Below are 19,488 nucleotides of genomic sequence, written 5' to 3'. Positions count from 1 at the left end.
GTGGGGCAGGTCTTCACTATCCTGGTCTGCGTGCTCCTTGTCAGTTTTGGTGGGAACAGAAAGCTGATCTGTGACACGTGGCACTTCAGACACCTTGGCCATAGCCATTTGCACCATTGGCGTCGCAAGAACAAGTGAGCGCGGAGGCAATGGTGTCAGTGTAGGAAGAGGCTCCACTGGAAGCGGAGGAGGCACTACCGGAACCTGAAGAGGAGGAGAACGAGGCGCAGGCAGTGGCTCAAGGCTTAAGATACACATCTTTGAACATATATTCTTAAAGTAAGCCTTCTTCGGGTATGAGTGTACGAGGGCCTGGAATCTGCCAAAGAACGCGTCCTCAGAGGAAGGTCTAGGCAGAGGAGTGGGTATAGGCTGCTCTGGAGGGACATGAGCTTAGAGCCCTTTGGGTAAGGTGCATGCAATGGATGGGATGCAGAATAACTCCCACAACATATAATCGAACCAACTCAGGAAGATGGCAAAGTTTGCTGTTTTATTATCAATTGTCTAAAACAGGGAATTACAACAGACATCAAAGGACGTTCACACAAGCTCTCGGATCATTTCACATAAAAACACATTTATATACTAAAGGTTTGTCATAAGTGATGTCATACTATGTGGCAAATGAGAAAACCCTACAAAAAGCTATGATAGGCTCAAGGAGAACATATAAGTATACTTTCTATAAAGGGTGGGATTGTGATAGGCTATCTACTGTCAGGTGGACAACTTATGCATACCTCTAAAACAGGCAATCTTCAACACTATTAAGTGCATGTTATATCATTGGCTGTCAAACTATAAGGTTCTTCGTTATATGGCCCTCTGTAATTGGTTGGCACGTTCGTGCCATGTCTGAAACATTCGGTTCACATAGCAGCACGTAAACTCATACCCAGGTGCCAGGAGGTGGACTTGACTTTACCTACCCACCCAATTAGCCCAATGTCTCTCATCACCCCTGCCTTCGGCCATGAAGATTGTCTTTGAACTTGGCCTTGCAAAGTATTCTTGTCTGTGAGAATCTAAGGGAGTGCAAGCACGCACTATCGCGTGTTCTAGTACGCCAAGCATAACTCTATTTCCATCCTTGGCTCACGTGACAGGAGACCATGATTTGGACCATTTTGCAGCATTTAAATGTCTTAAATGAATAAAACTTGCCACTCTTGGTGTTCTTTCTTTGTACCTTAACAAGGGATGATTCAGCGTCTCACATTCACTGCCTTCAAGAATAGATAACCGGCCTTAGCTGATTTGATTTTGATACCAAACCAAAGAGTTTCGCCATTCATATCCACAATCTCAGCTAATTCTTGCTGCAACACAGTTCTCAGCTTTTCTTCTCCATGGGTCCGGGCTTACTAAATTCATGACACCGATGTCCAGCTTCTATACAATGGCGGCTCAACCTGCAGTCTATTCACTACATATAGCCAGCTTCTAAGATTACTTTGTCTACTTGCGTTGCTGCATCTGTACAATTATTGAACAGCTTGCATTTTCTGCAGTGCGTCACACACGTGCAATCTTCTTCTCGCATATGAAAGTTTACTCGATTGTTTACTTCGTCATCAGTTTCTATAAGGTCCATGCATCCTCTTCAGCCAGTCTTCAAAGGCCGTCACGTTCGTCTCTCGTGACGTCACCAGCTCCTCTTTCTCTCGTTTTTCATATTCCTTCAGGGAGTTCCTCCCTCAGATTGTCGTCTCTTCGGGGATACATTTGGTAAGGTTTTTTCAGTGGGTACCTTCTTTCAAATATTCGCAGTGGTATGGTCACAACTGCTGGTGTCAAGCATGGTACAATCTCAGGCTTCCAACATACAGGAGGTAGGGGGTCGGGGATTCCTGCAGAGGCATGCAGTTGCTCCTCTACATGCATATCCCCAAGATTGCATTGGGGCAGGTTGCAAAGATGGCCCCCCTCAAGCTGGATACACAAACTAGAGGAGCGGACGCAGGAGGAAGTGAGACTGTGTGTGGCAGCGTAAACCTTGCACGCCAGTCAGTTTGCGGGCAAAGGGGTTTCTATTATCCATGTTTTGTGGAAAAGGCTGCTCAGCCCCAAATGGAGGCCCTGCTGTCCCAGCCGTTGAAAAGGTTGGTTTGGAGGAGATCGTCAAAATGGCTGCCTCTGGCCACGTGGCTTGGACCGCCATTTTGTCACTGCCTGAAGTGATCTGCGTCACAGGTTTTTGTGAAGCCATTGTCACCACAGGAATTGTAGGAGCTTTGGAGTCAATTTTAGTCCTCGACAGGGAACCTCAGCAGAGCCGGTACTGAAAGACCTGCAGTGGTTTTTCAGCCCTTTTAGCCTGACAAAAAGTGTTAGCCCTCTGTGAGGGAGCCTCAGCAGGATCGGTGCTTAAAGACTTAGGGCCTTTGCTCTCCTTCTCCCCCTCAGCAGGACCGGTACAACCAGAAGATTTCTTGTGGGAAGGCTTAGGTTGACACCCGGTAGCCAGAGTTCTAGAATGGGACCCCTCGATTCTGCTGGTTTTGATTATAGCCCCTATTTGAGGATCCTCAGGAGTGATCCCAGTATTTTTAGACACTTTACAGGAAACCTCGAGACTATCCTCAGTATGTTTATTCCCGGACTGGGAAACCTTGGGAATACCCCCAGTTGAAGTCGCCCCAGAAATTTTGGGCTTCATTTTTGTTCCCAGAAGGGAAACTTCAGAGGAAACTCCGACAGTTTTAGCCCCTTGGCGAGGAACCTCAGTGGAAACTCCGGTATCCAGGTTAGATCCCTTTCGGGATACCTCAGGGAGAACCCTGGTACAAGATCCACATTGACCCCTTCTGGACCCAGAATACCCCGGGAAGGAATCCCCTGGCCGGGGTGCCCTAAAAAGGAAGGAACTTACCAGACGCTTTGTTTTTTTAATTGATGAACTGCTGTAAATGAGGAGGAGGTAGCCATTGGAATACTTCCTCCCACCTGACGAGTCTATGCTGGATTGCCCGGACTGAGAGTGAGTCGCAGTAGAGACCAGAGTCCCACTGATGTTCCGGGCCCAAGCACCCCAGACAGAGAGAATGGGGATCCGCCATAGCGAAGCAACATTCGCACGACGAACAGGACACGAATCTGTGACGCTATGGCATGAAAAGAGGTGGAAACGGAGCAGGAAGGTGAAGGACAAGTGGGAAAAAGATGAAAAAGATGAAAAATTCCCCACGATGCAAGTGCGTCTGACCCCGACCGTGCAAAGAAAAGGACTGGAGGGCGATGTGCAGGGCAAAGCTCAGGAAAGGCGGGGTTACAGCCAAGTGCGGTGGCCCCGCGTAAAAATAAAAGGATAAGTTGTTTTTTGATGCTTCAAAGTGCTCCGGTCCCGTCCCGAAGAACAAAATGTCCCAAAAGTATAGAGGAAAGGGGACGGGGAGTAGGATATAGGGATAAACACAATAAAAGGAAGGAACCATAGCCCCTCCAGCACTATCTGAAATGTCGTCAGGCCCAATATGACAGTCGCTTGTTTTGTTCCTCCCCTACCTTTCTGCACCCCTCTCCCTCACCTCTTGATTTTTTTCCGGCTCTACCAGAAATGTCGTCAGGCCTAGTACGGTAGTCGCCTGTCTGTTTCCATTTCCTTCCCACTCTCCCCCTCCCTTTCGTATCTATGTTTTAGCTCTTGCACTATCTGAAATGTTGTCAGGCCGAGTACGATAATTAATTTCACATCCTTACTGTTCATGGCCTGTAAGAAGGGAATAGTTTCTTACCTGTAACTCCATTTCTCCAGCATTGGTATCTTTCATGGATTCACATGCTTTGAATATTCCCCGTCGTCAGGCTGGGAATCCCCGGTACATTATATAGACCCTTTCCCGTAGGAAAACTTTTTCGACGCTTATGCGTCCTATCCGCCTCGTTTTGTATCATGCGTGCCCGTGCCGTCAGGACGTCATGATATAAATACAGGCCCCGCACCCGCGCTCCCTCAGATTTCGGCCCCCAAAGTAGTGGGGGAACCGGTTTGCATGATCAGGGGAGGCAGGTGGGCGCATGTGAATCCATGAAAGATACCAATGCTGGAGAAATGGAGTTACAGGTAAGAAACTATTCCCTTCTCCAGCATTGGATCTTTCATGGATTCACATGCTTTGAATAGATTACATAGCAGTACTACCCCCAAGAGGAGGTGTGCATGCAAACCCATATACTTTCTTCGCAAAAGGCCGTTCCCTATGATCATGTATACATCAGTAATAGTTTACATAGGAAAAACAAAACGGACCACATACAGTCATAAAATTCCACAGGATGCAACCCCGCAGCCGGGGCTTACCTTACTGGAATAGGTGTCGAAGCACTGCCTGTCCCATCCGGGTGTCTTCGGCATGTTGCTGCGACAGGCAGTAATGGCGGGTAAAGGTGTGTGTAGACGCCCAGGTAGCCGCCATGCAGATGTCCCCTAGAGGGACTCCGGCCCACAGTGCCGTCGACGATGCCGCTGCTCTAGTTGAATGAGCTCTTGGCCGTCGTAGAAGAGGCTTCCCTGCCCTGGAATGGCAGTACAAAATGGTAGATGACACCCATCTTGATAGTCCTTGCTTTGAAATGGCTTTTCCTCTAGCACCCAACCCATAGGCCACAAACAGCTGTCTCGTTTCTCTGAACGGTTGCGTACGATGAAGATAAAACTTGAGAGCCCTTTTTACATCCAATGTGTGTAGCATGCGCTCCGCTCCCGAGCATGGCTCCGGAAAAAACGTAGGCAACACGATAGAAGAGTGTTTATGAAACACCGAAGGAGCTTTTGGTATGAACTGTGGGTTAGTGGCTAGGACTACCTTGGTCTTGAAAAATCTTAAGTATGGTGGGTCCACCATTAGAGCTTGAACCTCTGAAATACGTCGGGCTGAAGTGATGGCCACCAGGAAGGCCAATTTCCACGACAGAAACTTTAGAGACGATGATGACATTGGCTCAAAAGGAGGTTTCATAAGAGACGTTAAGACCAGATTGAGGCTCCACTCCGGTGGAAATTTCTTCTCTGGAGGGAAACTCCGAAAGAGGCCTTTAAGGAAATGCTTAATCAGGCGGTCGCTGAACAATGGAGCCGAGTGCCGTCGACGAGTAAACCTGGAAATGGCTGCTAGGTGTACTTTTATTGACGACACCGACAGGCCCTTTTGAGCTAATAACAGCAAGTATGGAAGGAGCTGTTCCGGCCTAATCGATTGCGGGGCCAAACCTGGTTGATCCTCACACCATTGACAGAACCTTTTCCATTTGTACGCGTATGAGGCGTTTGTGGAAGGTGCTCTTGCCGCTTGCAGGATACGTCGACAGTCCTCCGGAATCGTTAGCCGACCAAATTCGGCGAAGTCAGGAGCCAGGCCGTCAATTTGAGGCTGTCCGGGTCGTGATGCCAAACGACACCCTCCTGTCGAGACAGAAGGTCGGGGGTCTTCTGGAATCTCATCGGTTCCGCCGTCGCTAAGTGTAGTAGGTCTGAAAACCACACCTGTCTGGCCCAGTATGGGGCCACCAGAATTACCCGACATGGGTACCTGAGGATCCATTGCAACGTCCTCCGGACAAGGGGAAAAGGAGGAAAAGCGTACAGGAATTTGTTCGTCCATGGGAATGAGAACGCATCCCCCAGTGAGTCCTGCTGAGGCCATCTTCTTGCGTACTGATGGCATTTCTCGTTGTTCTTCGTTGCAAACAGGTCTATGGAAGGGTGTCCCCATTCCTTGAATACTTGTTGAAGTTGTTGGTCGTTCAGCACCCATTCGTGAACTTCGTTCATTTCTCTGCTGAGAGCATCGGCTTCCACGTTTTTCACTCCTGGTAGGTGAAACGCTAAGATTTGCATGTTGTGTTGCAGGGCCCAGTGCCAGATTTTCTGTGCCTCCGTCGATAGGGACCTGGAACGTGTCCCTCCTTGTTTCCTCAAGTAGAACATCGTAGTGGTGTTGTCCGTCATGACACGCACCACCGAGTCCCTCAGTTGCGGAAGAAAAGACTTCAGAGCCCATCGCACTGCTCTCAGTTCTAGCAGGTTGATATGCAGAGAGGACTCCTGCAAAGACCACTGGCCTTGTACCTGTAACGTATCCAGATGAGCTCCCCATCCGCTCAGCGATGCATCCGTCACCACCGTCTTTTGGAACTCTGGTTCCAGTAGAGGCATCCCTTTCGTTAGATGAGTAGACACTTTCCACCAGCCGAGTGCTTGAACTAGTTGTTCGTCGACGACCAGTCTGTCGGACCAGCGACCTCTGCTCTGCGCCCAACGGTCCGCTAGAAATTCCTGGCAAGGCCTCATAAACAGACGGCAGTTGTTTATTAACGGAATGCAGGACGACATGGTCCCTAGCAGGGACATGTACTTGCGCACAGAGACCTTGGTACCGCCTCTCCATTCCGACGCCTTGTTTTGAAGTTTCTGAATTCTTTCGCTGGATGGTTTCACCAGGCTTGTGTGTGTATGAAACTCCGCTCCTAGAAAGACCAAGGTCCTCGAAGGCTCTACTGAGGACTTGTTGAAGTTTATTGCGAAGCCCAGTTCCTGTAATATGGACATTGTGGCTCGTAGACTGTCTCGTGTTTGTTCCCTGGATGACCCTCTGACTAGCCAGTCGTCTAGATATGGATAGACATGATGACCATCCTTCCTTAAATGGGCCGCTATAGGGGCCAAGCACTTGGTGAACGTCCTGGGGGAGGACTTGAGTCCGAACGGGAGGACCTTGAACTGAAAATGCTTTTTCCCGACGACGAATCTTAAATATCTCCTGTGTCGTGGGCGTATTGGGATGTGAAAGTAAGCATCCTGAAGGTCTAGTGATGATAGATAGTACATGGGTTGCACCGATCTGATAACCTCTTGGAGTTTTAGCATTTTGAATTTTTGGCTCTTTAGCCACTTGTTGAGTACCCTTAGGTCCAGAATGGGCCTCCATTTGCCGTTTGGCTTTTTGACAACAAAGAACCTGGAATAGACTCCTTGGCCTTCCTGTACCACAGGAACTCTCTCTACCGCCCCTTTTCGCAACATAAGCGCCACCTCTTGTCGTAGGATTTGGAGGTGGGGCTGTGTCGAGAATAAAGGAGGAAGACGCGGAGGCTTGTCTTTGAATTGTAGCGCATGACCCATGCGAATCGTGTCTAGGACCCATCGATCTCTGGTTATGCATTTCCATCGGTCGAAGTGATGAGAGACTCGACCCCCCAGGACGTTCCGAAGGCCGTCATTGGTTGCTGGTTTGCTTGTTCTTCGTTGACGACGGACCTGAGCCTCGCCGCCTGGAGGATTGATAGTCCCTGCTTCCACGTGCCGACTGGGACGCTCGTCTGAACCCTTGTGAAGAGTACGAGGGCCTGTTGAATCCACGGTCCCTCGAGGCACCAAAGCGGGAGTTTCCAGAAGCACCTCTGAAGGGGCGAAAAGAGCGAAAATTTCTACCCGTTTGAAGGGCGCCGAGGGACCTAGCAGTATCCGTGTCTTCTTTCATCCCTTTTAGCGCTTCATCAACCTTTTCGCCAAACAGGTGCTCCCCTTCGCATGGCATGTCCAGGACTTTGTACTGTACTTCAGGACGGAAAGTAGTACATTTGAGCCACGCTTGTCGACGAAGCACTACTCCATGGTTGATTTGTTTGAAACCAGACTCTGCTAGGTCAACTGCGATATTAATAGCGTGGTTCGAGGCCTCTTCGCCGTCCCGCACCAGTAACATAGCTGCTTTCCGGTGTTCATCTGGCAGGTGTTCTAGGATAGGGGCTAATTTGTGCCACATTTCCCTATCATATCGTGACACGATCGCTAAGGAATTGGCTGCTCTTACCGTCGTCGCACCGACCGAGAGCACCTTCTTTCCAAATGCGTCCTGCCTCCTAGCCTCGCTTTCCGGTGGCGTTCAACATTTTTGCTGGACCCTGGCCTTCCTAGCCGCTGCCGCCGACACCACCGAGTCAGACAGAGGCTGTGATGTTAGACATTTTGGAGTGGACTCCGAAGCTTTAAACTTTTTCTCGATCCGTCCCTTTATGGCTGGTTCCGAGAACGGATGGCGCATCGTCTTGAGACCTTCTTGCCACACGTGGTCAAGGATTGGAATGGCAAATACCGATTTTCTCCTTTGACCCATATGGTCAAAAAGGAAACAGTCTTTCCTCTGCTCCTCAGGAATCAAGCCGAATTCCGAACACGCTTTCCCCATCATTGCATGGAAGGCTCCCACATCATCAGGGGGAGATGGCTGTGTCTGGCTCCTCGTAGACTCCAATTCTACATCCGAATTCCATGTCGGGTCCCTCGACGGTGACAGGGAGATGTCTGACCCCGAATCATCACGTATAGAGTCGGACTCCGACAACTCACCCTCCTCCTGAGCTCGAGGACGATCTTTCGCCGCCTGGGGAGCCGATGGGTGTTTCGTCGACGGGCGAGCAGTACAAGTTTGCTCGTCGACGGAAGGTACAGACAAAAGTGACGATGACGTCCCAGGTTGAGGGAACTGCGTATCCATCCGTTGTAGTAGCTTCTGAAGAGTATTAAGCACATCCAGAGACAAAACCGTTTGGGGGGTCAGTAACGTGGATGATATAGGTACCATACCCCCGCTCGCACTCGTCGCCGTCGTCGTCGACGTGGAAGGCCTTAAGCCTAAATCCGATGGCTGCAGAACCATGTCACCTTCCCCTTCCGCCAAGCAGGCCGTGTCTGGCTGCAGTAAGACCTCAGGGGGGATCGGGTCATAGACCTCAGGCAGCCAAGCCATAGACTGAGCCTCCGTCGACGAAGGAATCCCAACTGCTGCTTGAACAGTAATAGGCATCGTCAATGACACTGAGGTCGACGAGCAAGTCGTCGTCGTCAAGCCCTTAGACTTCGTCGTCGATTTCGATGCCGACTTCCCGGCTGAAGCTTCCCGACTCATGGAAGACCTGGGACGGTCCCCTGAGGAGGATTTTGACAGCGCTAGCCTCTCCGTCTTAGATGATGAGGAGGAGGAGGGCTTTTTATGTGATGAGGAGGATCCAGCCTGTTTCCCCTTATGCTTGTCCTCAGCGCGAATTTCTGCTGGCCGCACCTTCTTCGATGGAGGCTCCGACTTGCTCCTGGAGGCCGTGGAGCCAACTTCCGAGGCCGGGTAGGCACCCGCTCCGTCATTAAGCCAGTCGACCAGCCTTCTTTTTCGGTCCTTAAGGGTTTTTTGGGAGAAACCCTGGCATATCTCACATGTATCCGCCGTGTGGTGCGGGTGGAGACAGTAGATACAGTCCATGTGGCCGTCTCCTTCATAAACCTTTTTGAGGCCACAAGTTGCACATGGGCGAAATAACGCCTTTCCAGACATAATTCTTCAGAATTTGAACTTCGCTTACGCGAAACAGATAAAAAAATAATAAACAACCTAGTTTTCACTAGTAGTAAACACGAGGATCCCACTACTTTGGAAGACGGTTGAAATCTGAGGGAGCGCGGGGGCGGGGCCTGTATTTATATCATGACGTCCTGACGGCACGGGCACGCATGATACAAAACGAGGCGGATAGGACGCATAAGCGTCGAAAAAGTTTTCCTACGGGAAAGGGTCTATATAATGTACCGGGGATTCCCAGCCTGACGACGGGGAATATTCAAAGCATGTGAATCCATGAAAGATCCAATGCTGGAGAATGTCATTGTTTTTTCCCCTTGTTCCCTCCCTTGCCTTGAAGCGCTTTGAAACACATTGTGTATAGGCGCTATATAAATAAACTATCATATCATATCATAACCATAGGCCCGCCCATTCACCTCCTAAAAGGTTACGCAGTCCTCCAGAGAAGTCAAGGTACTCTAGCGCAAGTAATGGCAGGCTTTCCCCCTGAGCAGTTCTGCCTTAGACAGGCCGGAATAGTGGGTCCAACGAGGAGTCCCAAACCTAACACCAAACAACTGCCATGTTTTGTCACTAAAAAATGTATTTTTTTACCAAATCATGTGCCGCTAGTGCAACCATTTCCCCTAGTGACATATTTGCAATATGTAAATGAAACATGTTCTTCAAAAGTGTTGATAGAGTCTCTTATTACCTGCCCAATTAAAGCCGTAACAGGGTCTTGAATCTGTTATCAATATACAAATGCAGAACTATTCCAGGCACATGCAAGTCAGTGACACTGCCATGAACATTCCCCGTGTTTGGATCCATGAACCCTCCCCCAACGCTAAACACTACATGCCAGTCCTTACCGGTGAATCCATTCTGGCTCTGGTAGCTGAGCACAGGCTGAGCTGTGAACTGTGCATGCGACGTTGGTATGAAACTGTGGCTCATTACCACCCCTTGCTGCTGCTGCTGTTGCTGTTGTGGCAGCTGCTGTTGCTGTTGCTGTTGTGGCAGCTGCTGTTGCTGCAGTGGTGGCTGTTGCTGCAACTGTTTCATCTGCTCTTGCTGTTGCAGTGGTTTCTGTTGCTGATGTTGGAGCGGCTTCTGTGGCTGCTGCAGGTGCGCTTGTTGCATAGGCGGCGAGTGCAGTCGTGGTGGAGGCTGGGGTGCCGCAGAGGTCTGCATGGGCTCATCTTTCAATTGCATAGAAGGCGGCCTCGCCGTCTGCAGGCCCAACAGCTGTGGCGGCGGGGTGGGCTGCTGCTGCGGTGGCGTCTGAAAACTTGCTACTGGTGACTGGTACAGCTTTATAGGAACTGGGGTCGAAGGCGTGGTTCCCCCAACATAGCTGTCAAGGGATGGGTCCAGCAAGCCAGGCACTTGGAGACCCAGCAGTGAGTTGGCCTCCTGGTGCATGGGTGTACAGCCAGGCAGGAAGGGGGCATCAAACAGCCCAGGGAAATCATTGTCCTGATTGTTGATCAGCTGCAGCATATCTGAAAGGAGAAGGGACAGGCATGAGGTTCCATCATTAGTCTTATTTTATATAATGTCACGTTTTCAATGTTTGCCGTCACCATACCACTCATCATAAACATGTTAGAAATACATGTCACCAAGCTGTTCATTGTGAAAGGTTACAAATACACCTTACAAGGTAAACAGCAAGCTAGTGCACTCTCTGGGATGCGCCGCAAGGAAGGGCTTATGCTCGCCATGGCAGTGCATGCTTGTCCCACTTTGTGTCCATGTGCTCCTAGGCTACTCAGGTGGGTGAAACGAAGCAACAGAGATCCTTCGTTCAGGGGGCTAAAAGCCATGTCATCCCGCCAAATCAGGAGTATAGAAAGTCATTTTACGTGCCCCCAACTATCACACGCCACGCGCTGCTCACACACAAAACCCAAATTCTCTTGAAGTAGGATGAAGGAGGATGAAGAGCATCCATACCAGAAGTAAGAAGTATTGGTCTCATATAAGCAATTTTCTTTTTCAAAATCAAAATACACTTCCTGCAGGAAACACAGTAGTAACACCTTCTGCACCCTGTGGACAAAAACATGCCTCTGCCCTTTCATGACGTCAATATAAGGGTCCGCTCTGCACTGTAAAGGTAAAATGGCTAGAATCAGGACAGCAATTCGCCTGTTCTGTTTAAAAAGCATAGGTTTGATATTAAAATGTATGTACAGTTTCCCAACATCTATCCATTTATGTCGTTATTTACATAAAAGGCTTAGGATGCCTCTGTGAAATAATTGCAAGCGCCCACTTGAAATGGTTGCAAGCACAACTTTTCACCACTAGATGGCAGCACAGGGCAATAGATGGCAGTCTGGTTGAAAGTAGAAACTTTAACAGATGGTGGCATATTTGGAAGTACTCAAGGCTGAAATCCTTTAGGTATTTGTGATCTTTGCCTATATTGGTCTTATGTATGGTCAACAGTGTTAGGAAGCCGACCCTACACCCTGAACCCACGGTTGGGAGAATCCTTTCTATAGCTAGGCAAAGAGCTTCCTTTAAGCTTTTTTTCGCTCACCTAGTGGTAGCAAAGGTCGAGCAGTTCATTGTACCTTGTGAGGGTGGAGCAGCAAGGTAGACAAGTATGCAGGTGTCACATGCCGAAGGGTCAACAGATGACTAAGCCAGCTGACAAGTACAACGATTATTTATTAAAGCAAACAAAACCTTACAGATTAGGTTGGACTGATGTCATACTGGAGCAAAACAAACAAATAAAATGTCCTTGCAGGACCGTAGTCCTTAATTCTTCCCTCTCTCCCTTAGGCTCTGCCATCCTGGCTACAGGATCTGGGATTTTAAGGGCCCCACACTTCTTGGCAGTCGTGTCCTTCTTGTCAGGATGTTGCTAGTCTACTTCGCATACGTTCACACTACTAACACCAGTCTTTGCATCATCAGAACAGGGCCAGTAATCCGACACTTTATGATCATGGGTAAATACACATTGGGCAAATGGTTGTTGGGTTCAACCCTTATCGGGTTGCTAGATACAGCTTTGGTTTATGTGAAGGTATCATGAAGCAAGACACAGACAACAGATTGAAAGTCACAAATAAAATGGCTTATTAACTCAAATGTCAGGATGGTTGAAGGCCTATGCTAAGGTGAGATTTCCCTACCTGAATGAAACTAGGGGAAGTATGAATCAGAAAATGCACTTAAAAGTCTGCCTGTGTCCAAAACCTATCCTTGCCCTCACAACTAAAGCTAAACAGTGTGTAGGGATATCAACAATAAAAGAAATGGTGATCAAACAAAGTTCTGAGATCCTAGCTTCCTTTTCAGTTCCAGAAAGTGATTACCTTTCTCAAGTTCAAAACAGTTCCACAAACCCTTGGGGTTTCCTTCGCCAAGTTCAGTTCCAAAGAAAAGGGTCCCGTCCTCAAGACAGCATAAAGGTTGATCAAGTCTCAGGGTTTCCTTCCCCAAGACTTCAATGCATCAACTTATACTTGATTTCAGTCTTTCACTATTCAGCACAACTCCAGGTCAATTTGACAATCCTAGTGCTCTTTTCTGGTTTGTTTCGCAATGTCTTTGGCTTTCAGAATTGAGGGTTCCCTGATCTAATCGCAGCTGTTAGACCACACAGTCCACCCATCACAAGTCGTGCAACCAGGAACCCTAGGCTCTTCAGCCCACACAGGTTCTTCTGTATTTGCCCCTGTGTAAAGAGTCACACTCACTTAGCTTCTCTTTGTCAGCCTTTGGCTTTATGTGCAGTTTCACACTCAATTGGCTTCTCCTGGTTAGCCTCTTGGCTTTGTCACAATGTGTCACATATCCACTGCCCGTCTTTGGCCTTGCCGCACTGTATTCGGTATTGTAGGATCGCACTGAAAAAAAAAAAAGGTCAGACCGTACAATACGACCAAAAAATGCTACGACCAAAGGTTCGAACACCAAAAGTTCGAACCTTTGGTGGTAGCAATGTAGGTAAGTAAAACATTTTTTAAAAATGCGGGGTCTGCAGGGGTGTCCCCCTCGACCACCCGCTCACTATACTGTAAAGTATACCCCTGCAACCCCCGTAGTATGCAAGTGTGTTTGCATGAGAACGGTGCAAACTTTTGGTAGTTCTCGGCAAAATCAGCCGCGACCGGATCACTTAGAATCCTGTATTCATGCATAGAATTTACGACGTGGTGGTTTTACTTCTTCCCCCATCTTTCTTTCATGCTCTCTTGCAAACTTCCACACTTGCTCTCTTATTTCCTATGGAGTTTTGCGAGTGGGTACCTTCACATTTATCTTTCATCAGACCGTAGCTCTGCATTAGTTTTCATTCAGTTCGTTATTCAATATTTGCCTAACATCTCATTCTCCAGAGTTCATTATTTGCTTGGCTTTAAATTGTATTTCCAAAAGGTGATCGTCAGACCGTTCAATAAATTCGGTATTCAAAATGAACGGTGCCGGTGCATCCGAGCTCCCCATTCCCATTCAGCCCTATGGGGGCAAATGGGGAGTCTCTTATTGCCGGCACCCGCGAATGGGCAATTACCGGTCTGCCGACCTCGGCATGACCCGGTAATTGCCCATTCGCGGGTGCCGGTAAAATAACGGGTCTGGCGGCAGCCGTGCCTTTCTTACAGGCACGGCTTCCACCAGACCCTTAATGAGGCCCATATGTCCTATTACTTTCAGATCACTTGGCATTCACAGATTCCTTGTTTCAGTTCGTTTGGCATTTTCAGATACATGTCAGTATTAGCGAGGCGCCCTTGACGGAGTGTACTCTGGATTGCACTCAACGGTTCTGTACAACTGCTCTCTACTGCTTTGCCGGTTCTCTGTTCAATCCTCCTGGGTCCACAAGCTTTGCCTCTCTCGCAGCTGCCACCAAGTGCTTCCCTCTCCCTCCCGCTTGCCACGGAAGCTGTGGGCTTGAGGTGGAGCATAGTTTCCAGTTGTAGCTATGGGCAAGCGGAGCTCAGGTGGATAGTTAGACCCTCTCGTGGACCGCACTCGGCCTGGATGTCTCTCTCCTTCTCGGAACTCACGCGGCTCCCAATTCTGGTTTCTCCGACATACTTCTCTCCAGCCTGTTCCATTCCCTGCTGTCCGACATGCTGTGCAGCCCCACCTCTTATACTCCCTAGTAGTGTTAAAGGCCCACAGGTGTGGGTCATTATGTTTAATTGCCTGACCTCTACTATGCAGCCTATTTGTTGGACATGACTGACTTCCCCACTGGTACTTTCTCATACTTTTATTCTTCGTCTCAGTAGTACAGTGGGGAATACACCTACCAGTGTTCACTACTCCTAGTTGCCTCTTCCTTGTCCCAGTACCATAGTAGGTTGAAGGGGGAACATTGCAGGGAGCTAGTTCACAGTAGCCCATAAAGGCCAGGCGAGGGTTAGGTTGGTTCTCAGAAGGAAAAGGGGGATACCATGTCTCGCCTGTGGGTACCCTTTTCCCAATCCCCAAGGACCCTCCACCCAGGTGATCCTCCCTCGCTTCTCCATCCCCAGGGTCAGGATCCAAAAGAGATGGCCTTTCCCTGGCATCTGAGAAGAGGATCCAGGAGGAATAGGAGTGATGATACCTGCAGGTTTCTCACACTTAGCAACTTCCAGCAAGAGAAGAGACTCTTCAGAAACCCAGCCCCAGACCAAACATCTCTCCTGTCTCCTTCTCTGTAATCTCTCCTCCTTTTCTCCTCTGTACTGAAGATCTCTCTTCTTCCCTCTGTCCGATTGTTTCTCCTCCTTCCCTCCTCGATGTTCCTCAACAATCAAGTCTGACTTCCCTGCTCACTACTCTTCCACTTCATCCTTCTCTTTTCTATTTCCCATCTCTTGCTTGATGGTCTTCTGTATGCTAATAATCCTTTTATATGCTTGTTCCTGTCTATCACTATCCTCACCACCCTCCATAGCCACTCTGTCACCTCCTCCTCTCACGGATGTTCTCTGTGCCTTCTCTCCCATTTCAACTTGGCCTCTGTGCTCCTGTCACTTCCTCCCTACCAATGATGTTCTTCCGACATACTCTCCTTCTCCCCTCCTCTGTACCCCTATGCCACAACCTGCTCTCAATTATATTCCATCTAGTTCCGCTCTCTGCATCCCGTCACCTCCTCCTCCCAGTGATCTTCTTCCAACCTACTCTCCTCCTCCCCTCCTCTCCTCTCTGCTCCTACGCCACCTCCTCCTCTCGTCCTCTCAATGTTGTTCTATACACTTCCGCTCCCCAATCCTGCCACCGTCCCTTGTCGTCCCAAGGATCCTCTTCCAACCTACTCTCCTCCTACCCTGCTCTCTGCTCCTATGCCACCTCCTCTTCTCGTCCTCTCAGTGATATTCTATACACTTTTGCTCCCGCCTCCTGTCACCCCGTATTTTGCCTCCTCTTCTCCCCTCTTGCTAATTTCTTTTTCTATCCTCCTCGCCACTGGCACTTGCTATCCCGCTCTGTTCACCTCCCAGCTCTTAATTTTAACACTGTTACAGAAAGTTTGCCCCCTTTTATAATCGAGAGGGCCAGCCCACTGACTTGATGATTGCATTAGTAACTTCAGCTAAGGGTTTGTAATGAGCAGGCTGATTGGCCTGCTTGCAAAGTAACTACTAAACCCTCAGCTGCACTTGTGTGGAATGCACAAGGCCTTAACAAGGATAGCTGCCACATTGAATTCATTTCCTTGCAGTCGTTGTTCGGGTTGCTCGGTGGTGGCTGGGGCTCCGATGGAAAGGATGTTCCCAACTGCTGATGGTTCACCAACTCCTACTCCGTAGAGTCACAAACCACTGTGCACAAGAGTGGGTTTTGTAAGGAATGTCCATACTCAAACCAGGCTGTGCTGTTTTCATTAGTCAAGTCATGGAGTCCCTAGTGGTTGACTCTAGGGGTGACTTATATAGAGGTTAATGCTGTCCATCAAATACAGTTCCCTTTATATACATCTCAGTCTTCTTTTATCCCAGTCTTTGCTGAATGTTTATTGCTAGCATAATACAGGATGGGGAACTCTACCTTTAATACCAGGGTCCCCCTCCCTCACCACATCTAACAGGACTTCCTTGTCCATGGGTAGAGGGCCATTAGCAAGTTGGCAAAAGGGACTAGGGCACTTAAGGTACTGATATTTTGAAGACTAGGGGCTGGGCTCTGGAGGATTTACATCTTCCGGGGCCTATCTCATGTAGCGGATGGTGGTCTCCCCCTCTCTCCAAGGCCTCCCCAGTTCCATCCTCTAGCCGGAGACATGGGACTTTGTCACAGAGGATAAAATAATGAATTTGAATAAAAGGTATGTCGGAACAGTTTTATTGTGAAAATATTCGTACGTCACAAGAGTAGGTAAATGTGTTGGTGTAGGCCACAGATAAGTAAGGCGCTGATGATTAATGCAGTTGAAGCCTCCTGGACCGTTTTTAGGGCTTCACCCAACCAGGTACAAACTTTGATTGTTCGTATCCAAGGGGTACCATAGGGCTTGTGTAAGATCAACAACAAGCCAGTCGTTCAGAGTAACCAAAAGTAGAGATGGACCAGCGCCTGATTGGCTGGGGCGATAGTGGTCTTGTTGCGGAGGGGTACACTATGTTAAGATAGGGTCCAATATTACAGATATTCTTCTTTGTGTAGACTTCTTCATCCGGGACCTATCCCCAGGTGTGACAATGAAAGGAATCAGACTATCACGACTGAGAGGTAACTTAGAACTCAATGACACATTCAACTTTCATGGCCTTTTCCAAGGACTATTCAGACTTTCAATTCCAGACACCATACACAAACAGATCACATCCGGTTCTGGCAAAGGCTGCCCTTGCTATCCAAGCCAGTCAGTAGCCATGATCACATATCACAACAGGTGTCCCACTCCCTCACTTGTAAAAATAAAATAAAAAGTGTCTAGCTGTTGAACTATTTACTGGATGTATACAGGGGTTGCCGGTAGGAAGGCTCTGCAGTACAGCAATCACTGGAGCCCTCACAGCTTGCCGTGTGAGAAGAATCGCTCAGGGAGCAGTAGGCCTTTGGATCACCCTAATCCCGAGAGGATTTGGGTCTCTCAAGGGCACATGCAGGATTCAATCCCAGTTTGATTGAACTATCGTCTGATATGTTCTCCCCGACTTTTAAATCCCGAGCAGGAAGAAGCTGGTGCATGGCACTAGAGGCACGCGGGCTTCATCCACTGAACGGGAAGGACCTTGGCAAAGCAATCAATATTCAAACATGGTTTAAAGGGGTTAGCTCATCGACTCTAGACTATATTTTTGTTGATGATCACTTGTCGAATTGTTGCACCTCTTTTACTGTGCTCAGGAATGAATGGGGTGATCATGGCATTTTAAAAGCTGAATTCAATATTGTACTAATCACCAGGGAACAAATAAATGTGTTGCACTTACGAACTACTGCTAAAAGCAATGCAATTCGCTGGTCCGACACTGATATTGCGATTCTGAACCAAGAACTCCACTCGATTATGTTAACAACTTCGTTAGAGTGGAAAATGGAGGTTGAAACTTACTAGAACCACCCATACCTATAACGAAAAGTTGGCCATAGCTAAATCTCTTATGAGAAAAGAGATTAGAAAACGTAAGGTCTCATCCCAGGATCTTGTGATAAAACTGAATTCTATTAACAATATAAAGCAAAAATACAAGAATTTCTGTAAGTTTAAGAGGGCGCTAATGATGTAGTGCAATGCTGAAACCATGCTCCAAGTTCTGATTAACTCCAATGTAGGGTCATTTTGGTCCCTAATTAATAATCAAGATCCTATTGCCACGATTTTGAAATTAAACGTAGTTCCGAATATCAGTGGATCTGGTTTTTCCAGTACCTATTTGGAAATCTCGCTGCGAATAATGGTAATGACTTGTGAATATGTATTGCTAAATCTGACTATGTTTGGCTGCCAGAATTTGACATAGAAATTATTCACAACTTATTAAAGAAATGCAAGAAGTCACAAGCCACAGGTCCAAATGGCCTTCCTAATAATACCTTTAAGGTTGACCATGTCAACTGGGCTAATGTGCTATTGTTACAATTCAGGAGTATTCTCAACACTGGAGTGATGCCAGATTCTTGAGGCACAGCTCACGTTGTACCAATCTTTAAACACGGTAGCAGGTCTGAGCCCAAAAACTACTGACCAATCGCGTTAATTGATGCTGATTGTAAGATCTTTTCTTCTCTACTATTAATTCATTTGGAGAAATGGGCTACTTCTATCCATGAATATGTTTTTCGCAAAGGTCACTCAACAAATACTAATGGTCCAACTTTGAAAACCATCCAAGAATCGGCTTGGGCTGCCCCTGCCGGCAGCACTTACATGATCTCAAAAGATCTTTCCTCTGCTTTTGACCGCGTCGACCGGAATAGATTGTGGATTAAACTAGCAGGCTGGGGCATGCCGAATTGCCTTTTGCGCCTTGTGATGGGTGTCTATGACAATTCTGGCACCCAGATCCAGTTAAACAAAAAAGGTGACTGATTGAGCAGAATACGCTCTTATGTGGGACTAAAGCAGGGTTGTGTTTTGGCCCCATGGCTATATAACCAATACTTTCTGAAGTGGGCTTAATTACACCTAAGGTGGGCCCATGTAAAATATCATGGATGGCCTACGCCGATGATTTTCTGTTATTTGATAAATCTAAGGTTGGTCTTCAAAGACTCCTGAACACCTTTTTCTAAACATGCCACAATCAAACAGGCTTTTAATAAATCCCAGTAAAACCAGGATTCTGGCCTTCACAAAGGGAAAGATAAAAAAATGTAATCCATCCTGGTCTGTGGAAAATATAGTGATTACGACTAGTCCCAGTCTTATTTATTTGGGTTTCTACTTTGGTGCACATTCAGGCTTAACACATATTTATGAGATTATGTTACAAAAAGCATCTCTGTTTCAGAACCAAATAATCAAGATTGATCGAAAATTCCGAAGATTCTCCCTAAAGCCTGCACTAATATTTTATGAAGGCAAAATCGTTCCGAAACTTATATATGGCCTCGAATTATATGGCAAGCTGATTTTTAAAACACTGGATCTGATTGAGGCAAAGTTATGGCGTAAGATGTTGGGGGTCCCTAATGCGATCCCTATAGTGGCTATTACATTTGAGTTACAAATTAT

General features: G+C 47.8%; 1 protein-coding gene across 5 annotated transcripts in view; it reads right to left on the bottom strand.

The window, feature by feature from the left end:
- SREBF1 (sterol regulatory element binding transcription factor 1) overlaps positions 1-19,488 on the bottom strand; it is a 274,327-nt gene that overhangs the window by 192,074 nt on the left and 62,765 nt on the right. For all 5 annotated transcript variants that reach the window (XM_069645725.1, XM_069645720.1, XM_069645721.1 and 2 more), the window contains exon 2: positions 10,211-10,843. In XM_069645725.1, the coding sequence (XP_069501826.1) occupies positions 10,211-10,843 (633 nt within the window). The remainder of the gene's footprint in view (positions 1-10,210; positions 10,844-19,488) is intronic.

Source organism: Ambystoma mexicanum, chromosome 2p (assembly GCF_040938575.1).
Source record: "Ambystoma mexicanum isolate Mex_15411 chromosome 2p, UKY_AmexF1_1, whole genome shotgun sequence".
In the NCBI taxonomy this organism is placed as follows: domain Eukaryota; kingdom Metazoa; phylum Chordata; class Amphibia; order Caudata; family Ambystomatidae; genus Ambystoma; species Ambystoma mexicanum.
This window is presented reverse-complemented; position numbering and strand designations above follow the sequence as displayed.